The sequence below is a fragment of the Gavialis gangeticus genome, unplaced genomic scaffold (assembly GCF_001723915.1).
Source record: "Gavialis gangeticus isolate Ggan-Ray unplaced genomic scaffold, GavGan_comp1, whole genome shotgun sequence".
In the NCBI taxonomy this organism is placed as follows: Eukaryota; Metazoa; Chordata; order Crocodylia; family Gavialidae; genus Gavialis; species Gavialis gangeticus.
In genome coordinates, this window is record NW_017729025.1 from 85,230,248 (window position 1) to 85,248,506 (window position 18,259).

Consider the following 18,259-nt stretch of genomic DNA (forward strand, 5'->3'; position numbering starts at 1 on the left):
TTTCTTAAAGAAAGTGTCCAAGGAAGTTTGGACAGAAGTTCTCCAGGGAGATAAGCGACGCAGCAAACTTGTTCGCTGGTGTGACGTCGCATCTGATCAAGCATTGTAAAGTTGAAACTGATGTCATAAAGTTGAAACAGGGTGTCAATTTATAAACATTGTAAGTGTGAAATGTTGTAATTCAAAACGTTGTAAGTCGAGGACTGCCTGTATTAAATATCTGATGTTTATATACATTTTTTTTAATTCTCCAACCCCTACCAAAAAGCCAAAACTTGCTCAGTGAAGGTTTGTTCAGACATGCCTCAGATACCATTTTAAAATGTGAAGAGACAAAAGTGACTATTTATGCCAGCTAGGAAGGAAACAGTAATAGCAGGGGTGCTTAACCTCCAGCCTCCAGGCCAGATCCAGCCCATGGAGCCGTGCCATCCAGCCCTCAGAGATCCCAACATGTCCAAAGATTTGGCAGTGGCAGTAGTTATCACCCAGTCACAGCTAAATTTCCAGATCTGTGGGCAGCCCATGGATTGGATAGCATGCTGGATCAGCATCCAGGCGTGGCCCAGGGCCCCAGCTGGACACCCAGGGCTTGGCTGGAAGTGGTGCAAGGCCTGATACTGTAGCACAGGGCCAAGCAGAGGCAGTGTGGGGCCCCAGGTATGCAGCGTGGAGCATCAGGAAAGTGGCATGGGCACTACGGAGCTGAAAGAAGCAGTGCAGAGCTGTGGAAGGTGGTATGGGCAGTACAGAACTGAAGAAGGCAGCAAGGAGCTCCAAATAGGCTGTGCAGGTGGTGCAGAGCCCCAGAGATGGTGTGGGTGGCATAGCCCCAGAGGTGCAGAGCCCCAGGGAGGTGGCATTGGGCCTGATCCTGTGGTGAGGGGCTAAAGGAGGTGGCATAGGGAGAAGCAGAGGTGGCACAAGGTCTAATCCTGGTGCATGGGGTCTGATCCAGCCCAGGGAAAGACCTCACATCAGTTATCCAATCCACTGCACTATAAGTTTGAGCACATCTGAGTAATAACATTTTCTTTGCATTTAAAAGCGATCTTTGTAAAACCAGAGATTGCTGGCATCTTCAAGAAAAAGGAACATCTTGGAGAAAGCAACTGCTTTGAGAAAAGGACATAAACACAGATAAAACTGTTTTCTTCTTCCCCAAGTGTCACCAAAGGCTGGATGGTTATGGAGAAAGCAAAACTGGCTCCAGAACACCAGAATACACTGGCAGCAGAAAGATCCCTAAAATGATTAGTGTCATAAAAAAAAAGGTAAAGAGGAAGAAGAGTAGACAAGACATTTAAAATTTTCTTGGAAACCTCTTCAGTTGCCTTTCTTGAGAAGGCAATGCTTGAAAAGTCTGTAATATAGCAACCCAGTGTGAGGATGCCGATTGGTTGGGACTACCTTTCCAGATAGAAAATGGGCTCTGTTGATAGTAGTCCTTGTGCAACTGGAGACCTCTTAGGAAGTTATGGACATGATGGTGTAGGGGACGATCAGTTAGAATATCCTTAATGATCTTAGAGAGCATTCCTGTGGGATTTATCCATGATGTCCCCAGGTAGGAGGAGCTCTTAGACAGAGCATGCTCTTCCTCTGCAGAAGGAAAAGAAGTGGTAGTAGGCAGAAAACCCATCAAGGACTGCTTTTGCCACTTCAATAGAATTATATGATAAGTGTCATTTAAAAGCATTAAAAGATCATAAGAATTGTGAAACCAAGGACACATTTTGGAAATGCCAGAATTGCTATTAGCTGTGCAATCATCTATACATGATCAAACGATTCCATCTTTAATTATATGGTTGCATGTTATTTTTCCACACAACCCCAACCTTACTCAGTGCACAAGAGGCGTAGTGCTCCCTGAATGAACAAGTATTCAGCAGTTCGTTTTATCCTCAACATTTGAAATATGTCCCTGCAGCTCAGAGCTAAACCCTGATCTAGACATAATCATCCTCAGATGGATTTCTACGATAGTTTCTCCATATTATTTGAGCAACTGATAAAGGCTGATTCATTTACATTCCAAAATTACTCTGAAATTAGGTCACAAATATATTCTTTTTTTGCAGAGAAGGATTTGAGGCAAAGAATGATTTAGATCTAAAGAAGGTCTGTCCAATTGGCAGCTTGTGGGCTGCATATAGCCCGCAAGGGGTTAAATTGTGAATCCCCAGGCTCCTGCTTAGCTGCTGCTCTTCCTATCACTCCAGAAGCAATAGCAAAACAGGGGGCTTTGGGCTTCTCCGTCCACAGGGCTCTGGGCTCCCTCCCCCACCCCCCTTCTTTGGCTGCAATTCCCTGCCCCTCCCTCAGAGGCAGGGCAATGCAACAGAGAGTGCAGGGAATGGAAGGTGAGTCCAGGGCCTTGTGGGTACACAGCCTGGAAGGGAGTACAGATGTGTGGTGCTATAGCAGGGATGTCTGCACAGTAGGGCTGTGCAAAGCTTCGACGGCTGTATCATTTCGAGGTTGTTTCAACTCATTTTGAGCTCGAAACAGTGAAATCAAAATGAAACGAAGGGCTTTGAAACAACCTTGAAATGAACTGAGGCTAGTCAAAACATTTCAAATGTTTTGAAATGGTTTGAATTTTGAAGGAGTCAGCCAGGTGGTGGGAGACAGGGGAGAGTGCCAAGGTGATCCCAGCGCTGGGGAACTCAGCCGAGCTAAAGGAAGCCCCTCCTGCAGCCCGGCTGAGTTCCCTAGTGCTGCCAGCAGCTGGGAACTCAGCCAGGCTGAAGGAGGCACTTCCCCCAGCCGGGCTCAGTTCCCCAGCACTGGGTCCCAAGTGGCAAGAGCAGCATCCTGTGATCTGGCCAGCAGGGTGGTGACACGCAGGAGCCAGGAAGCAGGAGCAGCCTCCTGTGATCCAGCAGGCAGATCGGGGCCCCACACCTTCAGGAGGGCTGCAGGGCTCTGCCAGATTCCTCCTGGGGGTGCGGGCAGGCCCTTGATCTGCCTGCTGGATCACAGGAGGCTCCTCCTGCCACCTGGGACAGCGTTGGGCGCAGCCCGCACTCAGTGCTGAGAAGATTGGTTCTGCCACCTAGGGCCAGTGGCAGCACCAGCCTCCTGTCATCCAGCAGGCAGATCAGGGGCCCGCCCACACCCCCAGGAGGGCTGCGGGGGCTCTGCTGGACTCCTTCCAGGGGTGCTGGGCCCCCTCATCTGCCTGCCAGATGACAGGACGCTGCGCCTGTTCCTCAGCTCCTGCTTGTCAGCAGCCAAAGGTGGTTTCCTAGAAACCCCTGCACCCATCTCCTTGAAACCTGGTAGGCTTTGTGCCCTCAGAAAAGGCTACCACCCTTGCAAGTTTCATCACAATCAGGCAAGAAATAAAAAAGTTATAGGCTGTTTTGTGTTTCCCCATTATAGCTTATGGGCAAAACATCAAAACAGCATTGAAACCTAAATCGTTTCGATGAAACGGAACAGAACAGTGCTTTCAAAACTAAACAAAACTCAAAACAAAACACTGTTCCGTTGAAATGGGTGTTGAAGCAGAACATTGTTGTTTTGCACAGCCCTACTGCACAGCACACAGCCCAGCAATCCATAGCTCCACCTAGTGCAGCCCTTACAGTATGCAGCCCTCACTGATGTGCAGCCTCTGCCATTTGGAAGATGGACAGACCTGATCTAAAACATCCACTGAAGAAGATCAATCTGACATGCTTAAAACCTGACATTTTAGAAAATTCAACATTTTGGTGCACTAAAGATTTTCAAAGCCCAGCTCTCATTAACTTTAGCTTTATCAGAGAATCTCCTACATGTCTGTAAATCTGGTCCCAAAGTTACCTGGAAAATGAGAAATACAAAATGAGTGCCTAACAACCCTATGGCAGAGGTAGGGAGACACCCCAGTTCCCCAGGACAGCATTTGATTCCTGGAACAAACAAGGCAGACATTCTAGTAAACAAGATAGCTACCTCCTTTCACTATACATCTTTATTTATAACCTGACTGGGTGCATCTTCTGTCCTGAATGAGGCAAGATCCTACAGAAAACCAGTACATGCCCATGTAATTAAAATCTGTATTGTAAAGCATACACACAAAAGGACTGAATGAAAATTAGGCAGGCAGACTAGGGACAGAAGTTACACATAAGCTGGTTTAACTGATCAGAAATTGGTTTAAACCTGTAACAGAACAGAAGTTCAGTGCACATAAACCAGTTTCAAAATGGCCACAACTGGTTTAAGATAAACCTGGCTGAATGTAGTATCAGACTTAACTGATTTGGGTCAAACTGGGTTATGGAACTTCTGTCTCAGACCCCTTCCTGGTTCAAGTTAAATCAGAGTCCCCCAGCATGCTTTTCAGCCCTGGGCTGGGCTGGGCTGGGCTGGGATCTCTGCTCCAGAAAGCAGAGTTGGCCCCACTCCTGTCCTCCCTAGCCAGAGCTCTGGCTGGCTGAGAAGGAGGTGGAGACTGCAGGCACAGCAGTGTCTTCCTGGCTTCCCCGTGCCCCTTGCCCCATCACTGCTTAAGCAGGGATCCCCGTCCTCCCTCCCCTCTCCCACAGCATAGATCCCAGCAGCCCAGGCCCTAGCCAGCATCTGGTCACCCCCATACTAGCTAATGCTGAGAGGTGTCTATTCATAGACTCAACAATTGTAAGGCTGGACGATACCTCAGAAGATCATTGGGTCCAGCCCCCTGCACCAGGCAAGAAAGACAACTGGGGTCAGGTGACGCCAGCAAGGTGACTGTCCAGTCTCCTTTTGAAAATTTCCTGGGTAGGTGACTGCACCACCTCTGGAGAGAGCTTATTTCACAGGCTGAACACCCTAACTGTGAAGAAGTTTTTCCTAATGTTGAGCCTAAAACAATCTTTCAGGAGTCTGTGGCCATCACGCCTAGTTTTAAGGGTGCCCTGGTGAACAGTTGTTCACTGAGCCTTTGAAGTACTCTCTTGATGACGTGGTAAGCTGCTACCAAGTCTCCTCTCAGCCTTCTCTTTTTCAGGTTGAAGAGTCCCAGGTCCCTCAGCCTATCCTTGTATGGCTTGCTGAGCAAGTCTCTGATCATATGGGTTCCCCTTCTCTGGACTCTCTCAAGCTTTACCACATCCTTGTTAAATGTCCTATGTGTGTGTGTCTCCAATTTCACTGCAACAAAAGCAGACAGAACAGTGTTCACTTAAGGCTTTTTGGAGCTAATCAACAGGTCAGCTGGTAATGTCCCTCCGTCCTTCCTTAAAAATACTTTCCAAAAAGTTGTGTAAGAATAGCTTAAACTAATGAGAGAGGGTTTGTTTTCTTGATGGGCTGATAAGCTTTGTGTTCTGATGAGCTCCATGCTGGCTGCTGGCTTGCTGAGAGGTGTGAGAAATGACCTGGTTTGCAATGAATGCAGCACCTGTCAGCTGCAGAGAGTAAGAAGAAGCTGGGAGAGGGAAACTGAAAAGCTCAGTGTCAACAGCCAAATGTAATCCACACAGGCAGTCCTTTCTCCATGCCCACTCTCTGCCCTTTGCCTCAGAGTACTACCTAGGGGCCAGTGTCTGGCAACACACCTGCCCCTTGAGCAGTGAGTGGGGGAAAAGCCTGTTGAAGGCTGCTTCCCCCTCCCCCTCCAGGCACACCGTGGCTAGGGACAGTGTGGGCTAGGCTGGGGGTTTAAACACCACCCTAATCCTAGTGTCCTGCTGAAGCCTGGCCAATCCCCCCCACTCAGTTCAGCCCCATGAAAGGGAAAGGAGGGCTCACTCTAGCACCCCCAGCTTCTAGCCTAAGCCACTGCAGGCATTTCCTGGATCAGAAGTGCCTACATTTCCTCAATCAGAAGTGAATGTATATCCACTTGCAAATTGGTTCAAACTCTGTAGGTTAGACTAACCTGCAAAGACTGAATCAATTCAGACTCGGGCTTTTTGAATGTCTAGCCACAACCTTAAATCTAGTATTTCTTAACTTTGAGTACTTGATCTCAACTTTTGAGTGCTCAATAGTCTTTGAACATAGTTTCATTTTAATGTAATTGTCTATTTTTAAAAAAGAATCACTAAAAAAAAAAAATTCCATCATGTTGAACTGCACTGACCCCCCTTTCAGTCAGCATCATCAGCATTCTGATATTTAGAACCACAGCACAGACTTCTGCTACATGAATTAATAGAGTATCTGGTATTATACTCTGTGTGGACAAGTTACTAGAAGGAAGATGAGGTACACACACTGCCAGCGCATTTTGCAATAGTTTTCTGACAAAAAAAGTATGTACAGACTCAGGACTTCTTGGGTTCAGTTTCTATTACTGTTAGAAAATCTATTTTAGTGCTTGTATACCCATTTTCTGTAGCCTACCTACTCCACCCTAGATACTGTTCTACTCCCCATTTGTTTTTAGCCTCAACCTAATCTTGGTAGGTAACACTTCCCCTCAGTTCCTATCAAACACCCTTCCTGCCCTAGCTGCTGCCTCTACCCAGCCCCTGACCTCCCAGACACTTTTCTCTTTATTCCCCTACCACCTAGTTTCCAGAAAATTTTCAAATGTTCTTTTTTTCTCTTTTGAGTCATCTTTTATTATGAATTATTTTAGCTGCCTCTGTGTATATGTGTTGAAACTTTGACCCTCTCATCTGGGCATATCACTCTTTGTTTCAGAGAAGGTCCTTGCATGATGTGGATAGCTTTCAGTAACCTCAAAACATCTTGGAGATTTAATTCCTTTCATCCCTTTTCCTTATTTGAAATGTGGACTGACAAATAACAGAAAGAAGTTACTATAGGAAACTTACCAATATTTTTTATTTTGGCTTGGACATGTTGCTGCCAAAATTCATCTGAACTACCAAAGGCATTCCAGATATCAAGTAGATTCACAGCAAAGATATTACTCCATAAGCCTGCAAGACCAAACACATCAAAGAAATATCAGTGGCAGTTCATGCAAGATTTAATCTTTTAGTCTGCACAAGTTGCACTTGCAAATTAGACATAAGCTAATGTATAATTGCCTATTGATATATAAGCAAGATGCAGATCTGGGAACTCTGAGTTGGTTTCCAAGACAGAGCCAGATATGTAAAGAAGAGTCCATGGTCAGGTGCCAAAGTTACAGGCAGAGTACGAGTATGAACAGAAACTCTGAGCCTGCCATGTGGGTTGCAGATTCATTTACTATTTTTTATGCTGCTCCATATTTAGCAGGCTCCATAAATATATCTTGAACTTCTTTCATTGCATGTACATATTTCCTAATTTACATAATATAAGGTAAGAGACAAAAATATTCATTAAACGCGATTTACTTGAGAATCCTGCCACACGTTGAAGTTAAAGCTGGCCAGTCTAACTTTACACATGTGCCCATCTAAATTTATTGCACAATTAACCAGGTAATTGACTAATATATGTAACATGTGGCAGGGGCCTATTTCTATTTACCTTCCAATGCCCCTTCATCAGGACTAAAATCATACTGAAGAATTTTTCTTCTCAAAGCCATTGGACCATATTTACTCATGTACCACACATACCTTTTTTGCAAAAAAACAGCCACTCAAAATTGGGACACGTGCTTCAAGTGGGGAACCAGACTTTCTGCTCAAAATAAAAGCACACCATTTTGACTCATGCTCCAACTTTGATTTCTGTTTCCACCAGCAGTGGCTCTTGAATTCAGGCAGCTGAGTCAATTGACTTGGTTCATTGTTCTCCACTCCACAGGTGGTAACAATAGTCTCTCCTTTTTAATGGTCTTGATGTTACACTAATCATATTAACCCTTCTTTGGGAAATGTTTCTGTGTTTTAGCTAACCCTGGTCTCTCTCTTCCTATTTCACAACTTTACAGACTGTTTTTAGCTCTTTTCCAAATTGTAAATACACTACTCTTCAGCTACAGATCAGGCATGGTGGATTTGGGGCACTGGGGCAGTTAGCAGTGCAGTTGCGTTCACCCTTTGACTCCTGCTCCATGGAAGGATAAGACAAATTGCCAGGCAGTGAAAGATGCATTTCTATTCAGATGGAGCTGAGGGAGTCAATTGACTTCATGTCTCATTGTTATCTACTTGATTGCAGCTAATCTCTTTACTCTGTAAGTGTCAATGGCCTTGATCTTCCTCTAATCAAGGTAGCCTTTCTTCTACAATTCTCTTGTTATCTTCACCTGGGAATGTTTCTCTGTTCACCCCTACCAGTATGCCCAGTAAATGTGAGCTGCTACTTAGGAACCTGTAATGGATGGATTTGTTCCTAGGGGCTCAAACCCACAACAAATCAGTCAGGAAGGAGAAGGGCAGGGCTGAAGGCAGTCTAAGCTATAAAGTGGTGAGGGTCTGAAACAGGAAGGAGTTGTAAAGGTGAGGCAAAGAGGTACTGTATTTCACAGCGTATAAGTTGAGTTTTGAACCCCAATTTTTAACTCTTAAAATTCAACCTCTTCTTATATACTGTATCATTACTTTTGACCCCCACCCCAGTGCTGCCCCAGCCTGGATCCAGCCCCAGCCGAACCCCAGTCTGGCCCCAACCCGGCCTTCTTCATCTACCGACAGCACCCCTGTCACTGGAGGCTATGGGGCCCAGGCCCAACCCAAGTGTGGCCTGCAGGCATTGCTGTTACTATGGAGACACCACTCAGCTGGGCACTGAACCTGGCCCCATCCCCTGCAAGCAGCACTGCCTGGGCTGTGCCAGCCGAGCACCAAGCCCAGCCTTATCCCCTGCAAGCAACACCAGACTTAGCGCTCATCTGGCATGGCCCAAGCAGCACTGCTCGCAGGAGATGGGGCAAGGCTCAGTGCCTGGCTGAGCAACATCTCTATAGTGCACTCATGGGATGGGGCCACCCCAGTCTAGCCCAGCACCATTCGCAGGGGATGGGGATGGGCTCAGCACTTCGCTGGTGCAGCCCCATCTCCTGTGAGTGGCACTGCCTGGTCCTTGCCAGCCAAGCACCAAACCCAGCCCCATCCCCTGCAAGCAGTGCTGCAGCATGCGTCTACCCCCTGGGGCCCAGCCCACAGTGAGGGTGCAGAGAGGCCAGTATAAGTCAACCCTATATTTCTGATCCAAAAAGTTAGGTTGACTTTTATACCAGATCTATGACATTCCTAACTTTCTGGATCAGAAAAATGGTGTTGACCTATACACCATGTCAACCTATATGCTGTGAAATACACTAAATTACTGCAATGACTTTTTCCTGGGTTATTCACTGCAGCAGATGCTTGAGGCTGTGGCAGGCAGAACCAGCAGTGCAACCTGGTTGGTGGATGAGAGGGATTGGTGGTGGTGCTGCCAGTGGCTGAAGCAAGTCCTCCCCTAAACTCAACTGTTTGTTTCTGTATGTTGAGAAAGGGAAATGAAGCCAGCTATGGGCATGCTATGAGGAAGGGAGAGAGTGTGGAGGGGCAGTTACAGGCCTGCCCCCAGCTGTCCAATGGTCAGAGGCAGGGGGAACTGTTTGGGAAGGACTTTGAGGGAAAGAGTCTTCTGGAGGCCATGTGGGTCTGGATTGGGAGTCACGGGAACCAAAGGGTTGTTGAAGGGGAGGGAGCCTGTGGACTGTGCAGGGTGAGGAGAGCCTGGGGCATTATTTGGGTGGGGAGGTATGAGGGGCAGATGGGGTTTGGGGCTATGGGTGACCATATATCCTGGATTGGCCAGGACAGCCCCAGATTTCATAGGTCATCCCAGCATCCCCACTGGTTGGTGTAAACTGAAGCAAAAGGCCCAGATTTGGCCGCTGCAGGCAGAGGCAGAGGTTGCTGCCACCTATAGTGCAAGACCCAGCTCTTGCTGATGAGCAGCTGGAGGCATGGGGTGAGCTAGGCTGGCATCGCTCCACCTGCATGGGGTGGGGATCAGCTAGGGCACAACAGGCCAGGGGAGGGGGCTGGGGCTCGTGTAGCTGCACAGGGTGAGCCAGGATGGCCACCTACTGCTGGCAGCCTTGTGTCCTGCCACTGCAGCTGCTACCGAGGCCCAGGCTGCAAGTGGTGGCCCCAGATGGCTGCCGGTACCAGGAGGAAGGGCCACTCCCAGCTGGGTCCAGCATCTGTACACAGGGGATGGAACCCAGGCATGGGCCTCCATGCTGTCCCATCCCACCCCACCATCAGGGCTCCTGGGAGTGACAGGGTCAGGTAGGGAGGTGTGCGTGCATGTGTGCGTGCACGTACACACAGTGGCAGCTCCCCCACCCCCATCCTGGATTCCCTTAACCATAATATGGCCATCCCAGGTATGATGGGGTTGTTGGTAACAAGTTATTGGGGAGATGTAAGAGATTTCAGCAAGGGGCATGAATGCTCAGAGGGGCAGGGGAGGGCTCAGATGTGTATAAGGAGGTGGTAAGGGGTCAGGGGGCTAGGTTGTAATGAGGACAGGACTGTGCACAGTGCTGTGGATTCATCAGGACAATGTATTTATGGATGCAGTGAGGAGGTAAGGAAGGACACAGCATGGCGTGGGGTGTCTGGTGGGTTTAGCACACAGTGGGGTGAGATATATGGGGTAACAAAGGACAAAGTAGAGCCAGGGGGTATTGAGGTGGCAAGAGTAATGCATGAATGACAGCAAGGGTCACTGTGAGGCCATGGTGGGGTGTCTGAGGAACCCACATGTGCTTGTACATGGAGCAGTCTGTCTGTGGCCAGGCGGGGGGGTCCCTCCACACAAGATGCCTGTTCCACCCTAGAGCTAGCAGTCACTCCCCCATACTCAGCTACAATTATTTTTGTTTGGAGCTTAAACTGAGTAATATAGTCCTGGGCCCCTAGCATATCAGCAAAGCTTCTAGTTTCTTTTTAAATGAAGCAAAATATATTATGGGATGATGCACCACAACACCATTTTCAAAATCATTTTCAGCAGTTTTCAAAATGAGATGATGAACCATGCCACCATTTTCAAAATCCTAGATCCATCCATGAGCATGGGTTTCAGCTTTGGGTTAAACTATAACACTGGAAAAATCTTTTCTTCTTTATTCTGCCTTTCCAAAAACAAGTTGCATCTTATTTGGTGCACCGAGTTTGTGAAAAAAATATGGTGCCTTAGAATTCAGAGCTTTCTCTAAAAAGTACAGCTTTTGAGAGATGATCAAAAACAGATAAAATAGTACAGCTTAAACTTGCATGATTTCATATTTGTCCTTTCAATTCAGAAAGAATTTAATAAAAATAGAAATAGGTTAAACCCAGAGTTTCTCTCATGAATTCACAATTCTTTTCCTTAGTCCAAAACTTGTTTGTAAAGTTCTGTTCTCAGCTCAATTAAAATGCTGGTAGCTAATCCTGTTTCTTTATCTGATCTACTATAAATGATTGATTACCTATTTAACAGGAAAGAATTTGCTAATCATTTCACATAGCTTTTGTCCTGGGTTTCCTACAAATTTTGTTCTATGGAACAGCCTATTAACATATAGCCTGGCTGGCTGGCAACACCATTATTATTGCCAATGAGCATCTAGGTTTCTTTTATTTTCTTAGGATATTCAGGTAAAATCATGTTGTATTAGCACAATCACCTTCTAGATAACAAATCCGGGACTCTGGATTCTTCTTCATCAAGTGCCCCATGAAAAATTCACTTCCAAAATCTTCTGAGCGAATGAAAGCACCATATTTTGGGAATCCGACCTCAAAAGGGGAAAATTCACACCATTCTGTAACCACAAGAAAAAAGATGCCTTTTCATCTGATTATGGAAGCAAGTAAGACCCCCAATACATCTGGCCTCATGGGCTGGAGAAGCGGCATGGAGCATCAAGCTGTGTCATCTGGCCTGCAGGGCTGGAATTTGTCAATGGAAGCCTCAATTTAAGCTCCTCCACCACTAAATTTCTGGTCTCTTGGACCAAATGACACTGCCCCGTGCCCCAAATCCAGGCCGTGGGGCACCCCATGGGTCAGAAATTTTGGTAGCAGAATAAGCAGCAGCAGCATTAATTACCATGGCTCCAGAAGCTGCAGCAATGAATGCTGCCCTTGCTCACCAGGCTGCCAAATTTCTGGACCCATGAGCCAGATGGTACAGCTCTGTGGGCTGGATTTAGCCACTAGCTTCAGAGAACATGAAAATAAATGCATTTAATTTGCATTTAATTCCCTTTGGACTGACTGCATGTAGAAAATAGTTTTTGAAATGTAGCTCACAGAGGTGTACCTGGGCACTTCAGCATCCCAGACAACAGTGGTGCAGGGCAGCATCAGTGTCTGGGTTGCTGGCAATGGCATCAGCAGGTGGGGTGACAGTGCAGCAGCTGTTGTTTTTGTGCTCCCACCTGCAACTAACCAGGCAGGGCTGGTGCCTGTCATCCCTCCTTAGCTATGCTACTGGTAGCTAGATCTCAAGAATGACATATGGGTTGAATTCCCTACTAGAAGAGTTAACACAGCGCAAGGTGTTCCTCTGGCACAAGGAAACCGTGGGTCTGGCAGTTATCACAGAATTACAGAAAATGAGGGTTGGAAGGGCCCTCGGGCAATCATCTATTCTAGTTCAACCCCCTGCTCAAAGCAGGACCATCTCCACCTCGATCATCCTAGCCAACGCTTTGTCTAGCCAGGTCTTAAAAACCCCCAAGGATGGATTCCACAACTTCTCTGGTAGCCTGTTCCAGAGCTTTACTACCCTCCTAGTGAGAAAGTTTTTCCTGATATCTAACCTCAACTTCCCCTACTGCAACCTGAGACCGTTGCTCCTTGTTCTGTCATCTGCCACCACTGAGAACAGTCTAGCACCATCCTCTTTTCAACCCCCCTTCACGTAGTTAAAGGCTTCTATTAAATCCCCCCTCAGTCTTCCCTTCCCCAAACTAAACAAGCCCGGGTCCCTCAGCCTTTCCTCATAAATAGGGACCTACCGAATTTGCAATTGTGAGATTTTTGCAGAAATCATGAATTCAGGTGGGCTCTACAAAAAAACAACAGGCTCCACAAAAAACAGCAGGCTCACTCTAAAAAAACAGGTGGGAAGCTCTCCAGCAGTCTTAGAGCATGGGCAGAATGGGGGAGAGAGGGAAGGACAGAGGGAGGACAGGGAGAGAGGCGAGTGGGGAGGCAAGGGGGATGGCGGGGTGGGGTGCAGCTGCTCACAGCAAGAAATGGGAATGCTGCGCAAGCAGCTGCACGAGGGCTCTAGCAGGCAGCTGGGAGGCTGCGCTGGCGTCTGCAGAGCCCTGGCCCAGCTTGTTGCCAGCAACAGGCGCACACAGGAAAGAAGCCAGACCAGGGCCCCAGACCCCAGTGCAACCTCCCAGCTGCCTGCCACAGCCAGCCTGAGACCCTGGTGCAGCATCCCTGCTTGGGGATGGCCCGATACTGTGGCTTAATTGCCCTGATTAAAACCAGGGAAACCATTAATCCAGGCTTAATAATGCAGGGTTTAATGGCTTCCCTGGGCTTAATCAAGGTAACTAAGCCACAGTTTCAGGCCATCTGGTAATCTCCAGGGAGAGACAGGACTGCCAGGATCCCTCAGAGGCATAGGGGGGCATGCTCAGCCTGTAAAAATGGCAGCTGAACCTGAGATCTGCCGCAAAATCAGCCAGCCATCTCCTCAAATTCAGTAGATTCCTACTCATGAGTCATATGCCCCAGCCTGCTAACCATTTGCTTTGCCCTCTGCTGGACTCGCACCAATCTGGTATCTGAAAGGAGGATGGTTGGAGCCAACCCAGAACTAATGAGCAGTGGGTTCCCCTGCTTAAAAGTAGGCCTCAACAGCCTTACCTGGGGTCTTGGGGGCCCCCTGGTGCTGCAGCAGCAATCCTGCTACTCAGAGCCTGGCCAGCAGCCAGCGTGGCTCTGGCCAGCCAGGCTCTGGTTTTGAGCTGCATGCACTGTCCGACACCACGTGCACCGCTCAAGTCCTTTATTATTTTTGTTGCCTGATTTTGGACCAGTTCTGACTTTTCTCAGCATATTTTTTAACATGTGGGGAACTGCATACAGGATAATAAATGAGGCTTGACTAGCACCAGGCACAGTAGCCTGGCACCAACACTATTTGCAGTTTATTTCTTTTCACAAAAGTATGTTATAACACCATTAAAAGCATAAAGCATTTCTATATCTCATGAAAAAAAGAGTTGCCACAAAGCAGTCATTCTTGCCTCATTCAACAGGCACTCAATTCTCTTATCAATGTAAAACACAATGACGTACTTAGAACAACTACCTTTAAAGTTAGCAGTAGACATGTGGTTCTCTTTGACATTGAGAGCTAGGTAGAGAGGCAGAGGATTTTGCCCTTGACTCACAGCTCGTTGCTGATCTGAGAGTTTAAAGTCATTTACCTAAAAGGAGTAAAAATTGCACAATGGTGAACTGAAAACATACACAAAACTGTAGAGAGTTAAAGCAATTGATATGCTTTTATGGAAATACTTCTCCCGCCCCATCATACAACAACACAGGCTTCTAGCTGTGATTGTGTAAGCATTAATAAGAGCTTGATTATAGAACGTGGTAGGAGACAGCATGAAATTTCTTGGACTTTCCAGATTTGGGATGTTAAAAGAACAATTTAAATACATCCCTGAAGTTAGAAGGGAGCAGAGTAGCAAAGCAGTTAAGGGGTCTGCTTTGGCATTCAAGGCACAGGCCACCTAGTCAACCCAGCTGGAATTCAATACTCAGGTTATTTGGACTAGGTGTCAAAAGCAGCCAAATGTTCTATCCACATGACTCCCTTGCATGCCACTGGCTGTAGAAATAGTTGGGCCTTAACCAAGAAAACCCAGTGGGATACTAGGCCCTGGCTTTGACCATAATCAGTTCTTCCAAGTAATATTACTGCCAATGGAAAGTGTTCCTCCAGGGTACATACCTTACCATGCAAGATATATTCAAGAGCAACTGCCCACAGATCATTAAAAGATATAGAGAAGCCTTCTTTGGCCCTCTGGCTCAGCTGTCTTTGATAATGCACCACATGCTCCACAGAAAAAGTGTTTGTTTTGCTCTTGGTCATGTGCTTCTGGGCCTCATTGATTGGCCTCTCCAGATCCTTCTGTGACCAATTGGCATCTTCATACAAGCTTGACATTGTCCTAAAGCAATACAGCATTAATGAAGGATTGATTTAGGAGAATATAGTGACTCCATTTCACCAATTTCCTTCGCTGAGTGTTTCATCCCTGCTCCCCATCTTCAGCTGAGAACCAGCAACAACCAGAAGGTGGTCATGTCAGAAGAACAGGAAGTGAATGAAGGGGATCCTGACAAAGATATTTCAATTGGTACTTTCAAGAGTCTGCCAAGACCTTCACTGGCAGCACACAAACTTGGACCACTAACTGAAAAACCCTAGAAACTTGACTCACAGGGTTAAAGATTAATTAAAACCTCAGTTCATCTCCTGGACATACTTGTGAATGTCCAGCAGTAATTTCAATCTTAACATTGCTAAAACAAAACTCTTAATTCCCCCCCTCCCCCAAATCCTTTCCTCCTTCTTTGATCACCCTAGAAAATATCATCATCCTCCTTGTCACTCTGGCCTCTAAACCTAAATTTCCTCTTTAACGTGATTTTTTCTGTAGTTCCTCACACCCAAATGATGGGTAAGCTTGCAGATTCCTTCTGCATAATACAACAGGTCTATGGTACAGCCCTTCCTGTCCTTCAACACAGCTAAAACTTTCAGTCAGGCTTTCATCTCACATACTGCAAACTCTTCCTCTGGACACAACACATGCAATTTCACCTCGTATTTATTCAGAATGCTGTTGATCACATCGTGCCCACTTTGCGTTGTTCTACAAGAACTCTCTTTTTTTTTCTAAGGCATCAAGTATAAGCAACTTGTTTTCATTTTTAAGACTTTTTAAGAAGGTGCCTAACCTTCTCCTACTGCATACCCTTTCTCTTACCTCCAATGAAGATGTCAGCATCTGCTTCTCTTCAGTCCATGATGTCAGCCTTCACCTCCCATTTGCTGCATATTTAACAAATACCTGTATGCTTGCTCCCATACTTCCCCTTGTGCTTGTGAGGAACTCACAATGAACATGTGGAAAGCTACCTCTGTCAAATTTTCTCTTAAAATATTTCTCTGCTATCACACAGCCAAAGTTGTAGTTCTGGAGAAGGCAATATAAACTACATCTCCTGTATGTTTACCCTGACACAAAACTAATACAAATGAATACTTTTTTTCCCCACCCCATTCCCATGACAAACTCACCAAGTTGAACCAGAAGTGCCACTGATATATGTTATACAGTCAAGGAGATTTAACTTCTTGAGACCTGAGAGTTGGCCATACAGGGATGTCATTGCTCTGGCCCCACCTCCCGTTGCCATGATTGCCACAACTGGAACCTGTTTGTTAAATAAATGTTTCTCATATGTACATGCATATGAATTCTCTAAAGAATCATCTCACCTCAGCCACACATCAAATGACAGGCCAGCATCCTATATGTAAGAAAGTGCAATTGAATCTGAGTCTAAGAAACAAATTCAATTATTCAAGCCCCTTGCTTAGCGAGCAGAAAGGACTAGAGATCATGCAGAGGCAGGAGGCTCTCTAAGACCATACTGTGAAGCCTAAGAAAACCTGTAAGAGCCAGAAACCTCCTCAAACCAGAAAAAATTATATAGTCCCAGCATGACTTATGGGGAATTAAGTACATCTAATCTCTATCTGTCAAACACAGAAATGGACAGGAAATCAGGATTTTATTTGTAGAATAATTCTGTATATCATGGAAAGTAATTATCTAGTTTGTTTGAATTGATCTGAATCTATTCAAACAAAGTGTGTTTTAATACATATTTATGAGCATAGACTACAGGCCATAGTTCCAGAATAAGGGTCTGAATCAAGGACAGCAGCAGTTCTGAAAAGGATTTAAGGTCATAGGGTAGGGACATGTAGTACATTTACTCAGAGTAATTTGAGTAGAGCACAAATTCCACATGGCATACAAACTACACACGGCATACAGCTTTACACCAGTACAACTCACTCTTACCTCTTGAAAAGGGAAGAGTAGCTCTATGCTGGTGCAAATTACATAATGTACTAGTTGTGTGTCTACTCACTATTCAATTTCATTCCGGACTAGTCATTTGCTTAGAGTGCAAACAGACTGCCCTCTGCCTGGTAGTGCCCATAGTAGTATCTACTGCAGACAGCTAGCTGGAGAGAGTTGGTCATTTTCCACTCCTTGCTATGAAATAAATTTACTATGGAGAATAATCTTGGGTAAATGATTCCAAATAACTGTGTCATATGTCCACAAGCACAGATGACAAGCAGCTCAGCACAAGCTCCTAAGCTAAGTACAGACAGTCAAAAAGCCTGAGTCTGAATTGATTTAATCTTCCCAGGTTAATCTAAGCTGTGCAGACTGAAGTGATAAACAAGTGAGCAGACATTCACTTTTGATCCTGGAAATGTAGTCATATTCCTGCAGTGTCCCAGTCCAGAAGCCAGAGGGCACTGGAGCAGACAGCTTGGGCCAAGCCTATTCCCACCCACCCTGCAAGGGAGGGTTTGCAGGGAAGGTGCAAAGCATCCTGGGATGCTGGGGGGACTGTAAGTTAACTTGAATCTGGAGGCGGATCTGGGACAGAAGTTCAATAAAAGAACTTAACCTAAATCAGTTAAGTCTGATACTACATCCATCCAGAGTTATCTTAAACCAGTTTCAGCCACTTTGAAAGGGGTTTATGTACACTAAACTTCTGTGGTGTTACAGATTTGAAATAGTTTCTGATTGTTTATACCAGTTTGTGTGTAATTTTTGTCCCTAGCCCTGGTGTGCAACCATGACAAAAAGAGCTAATGTCACCGACTAGTGTATTAAGCAGGAATTATGGGTAGATTTTCTCTCTGTATACAGAATTGATGACTAATGCTGAAATATTACCTATTTGTCTGGTGTCAGCATTTTCAAAAGAATCCTAAAAAATTGGAAAAAGCACAGAAAAGATTAATGAAAAATGGCTGAAAGGCCATAGAAAACCCTTGTAGTAAAAGATGTAAGGAATTAAATCTGTCTAATTTAACAAAAAGAAGACTAAGCAGTGATTTGATTACAACCTATAAAGTACCTGCACAGAGAGAAAATAATTGGTACTCAGGGAGTGCATCTACATGACATGCTTAACTTCACATTAGTATAATTTACTGCACAGTAAGCATGTGCATCTACACAGGCACATGCTTACTTCACATTAAACGTCCCTAATACTAAGTAAATTTGCTACCTGCAAATGCAAGTAGCAAGTTCACTCGGCATTAGTATCAGCACCATAGC

General features: G+C 45.8%; 1 protein-coding gene across 1 annotated transcript in view; it reads right to left on the reverse strand.

Moving 5' to 3' along the window:
* PLA2G4D (phospholipase A2 group IVD) overlaps window positions 1-18,259 on the reverse strand; it is a 61,066-nt gene that overhangs the window by 16,336 nt on the left and 26,471 nt on the right. Inside the window, exons 13-18 of the mRNA XM_019519939.1 lie at window positions 16,177-16,313; window positions 14,818-15,040; window positions 14,167-14,284; window positions 11,513-11,650; window positions 6,730-6,875; window positions 1,411-1,660 (exon numbers count right to left, since the gene is read on the reverse strand). Coding sequence (XP_019375484.1) covers window positions 1,411-1,660; window positions 6,730-6,875; window positions 11,513-11,650; window positions 14,167-14,284; window positions 14,818-15,040; window positions 16,177-16,313 — 1,012 coding nt within the window. The remainder of the gene's footprint in view (window positions 1-1,410; window positions 1,661-6,729; window positions 6,876-11,512; window positions 11,651-14,166; window positions 14,285-14,817; window positions 15,041-16,176; window positions 16,314-18,259) is intronic.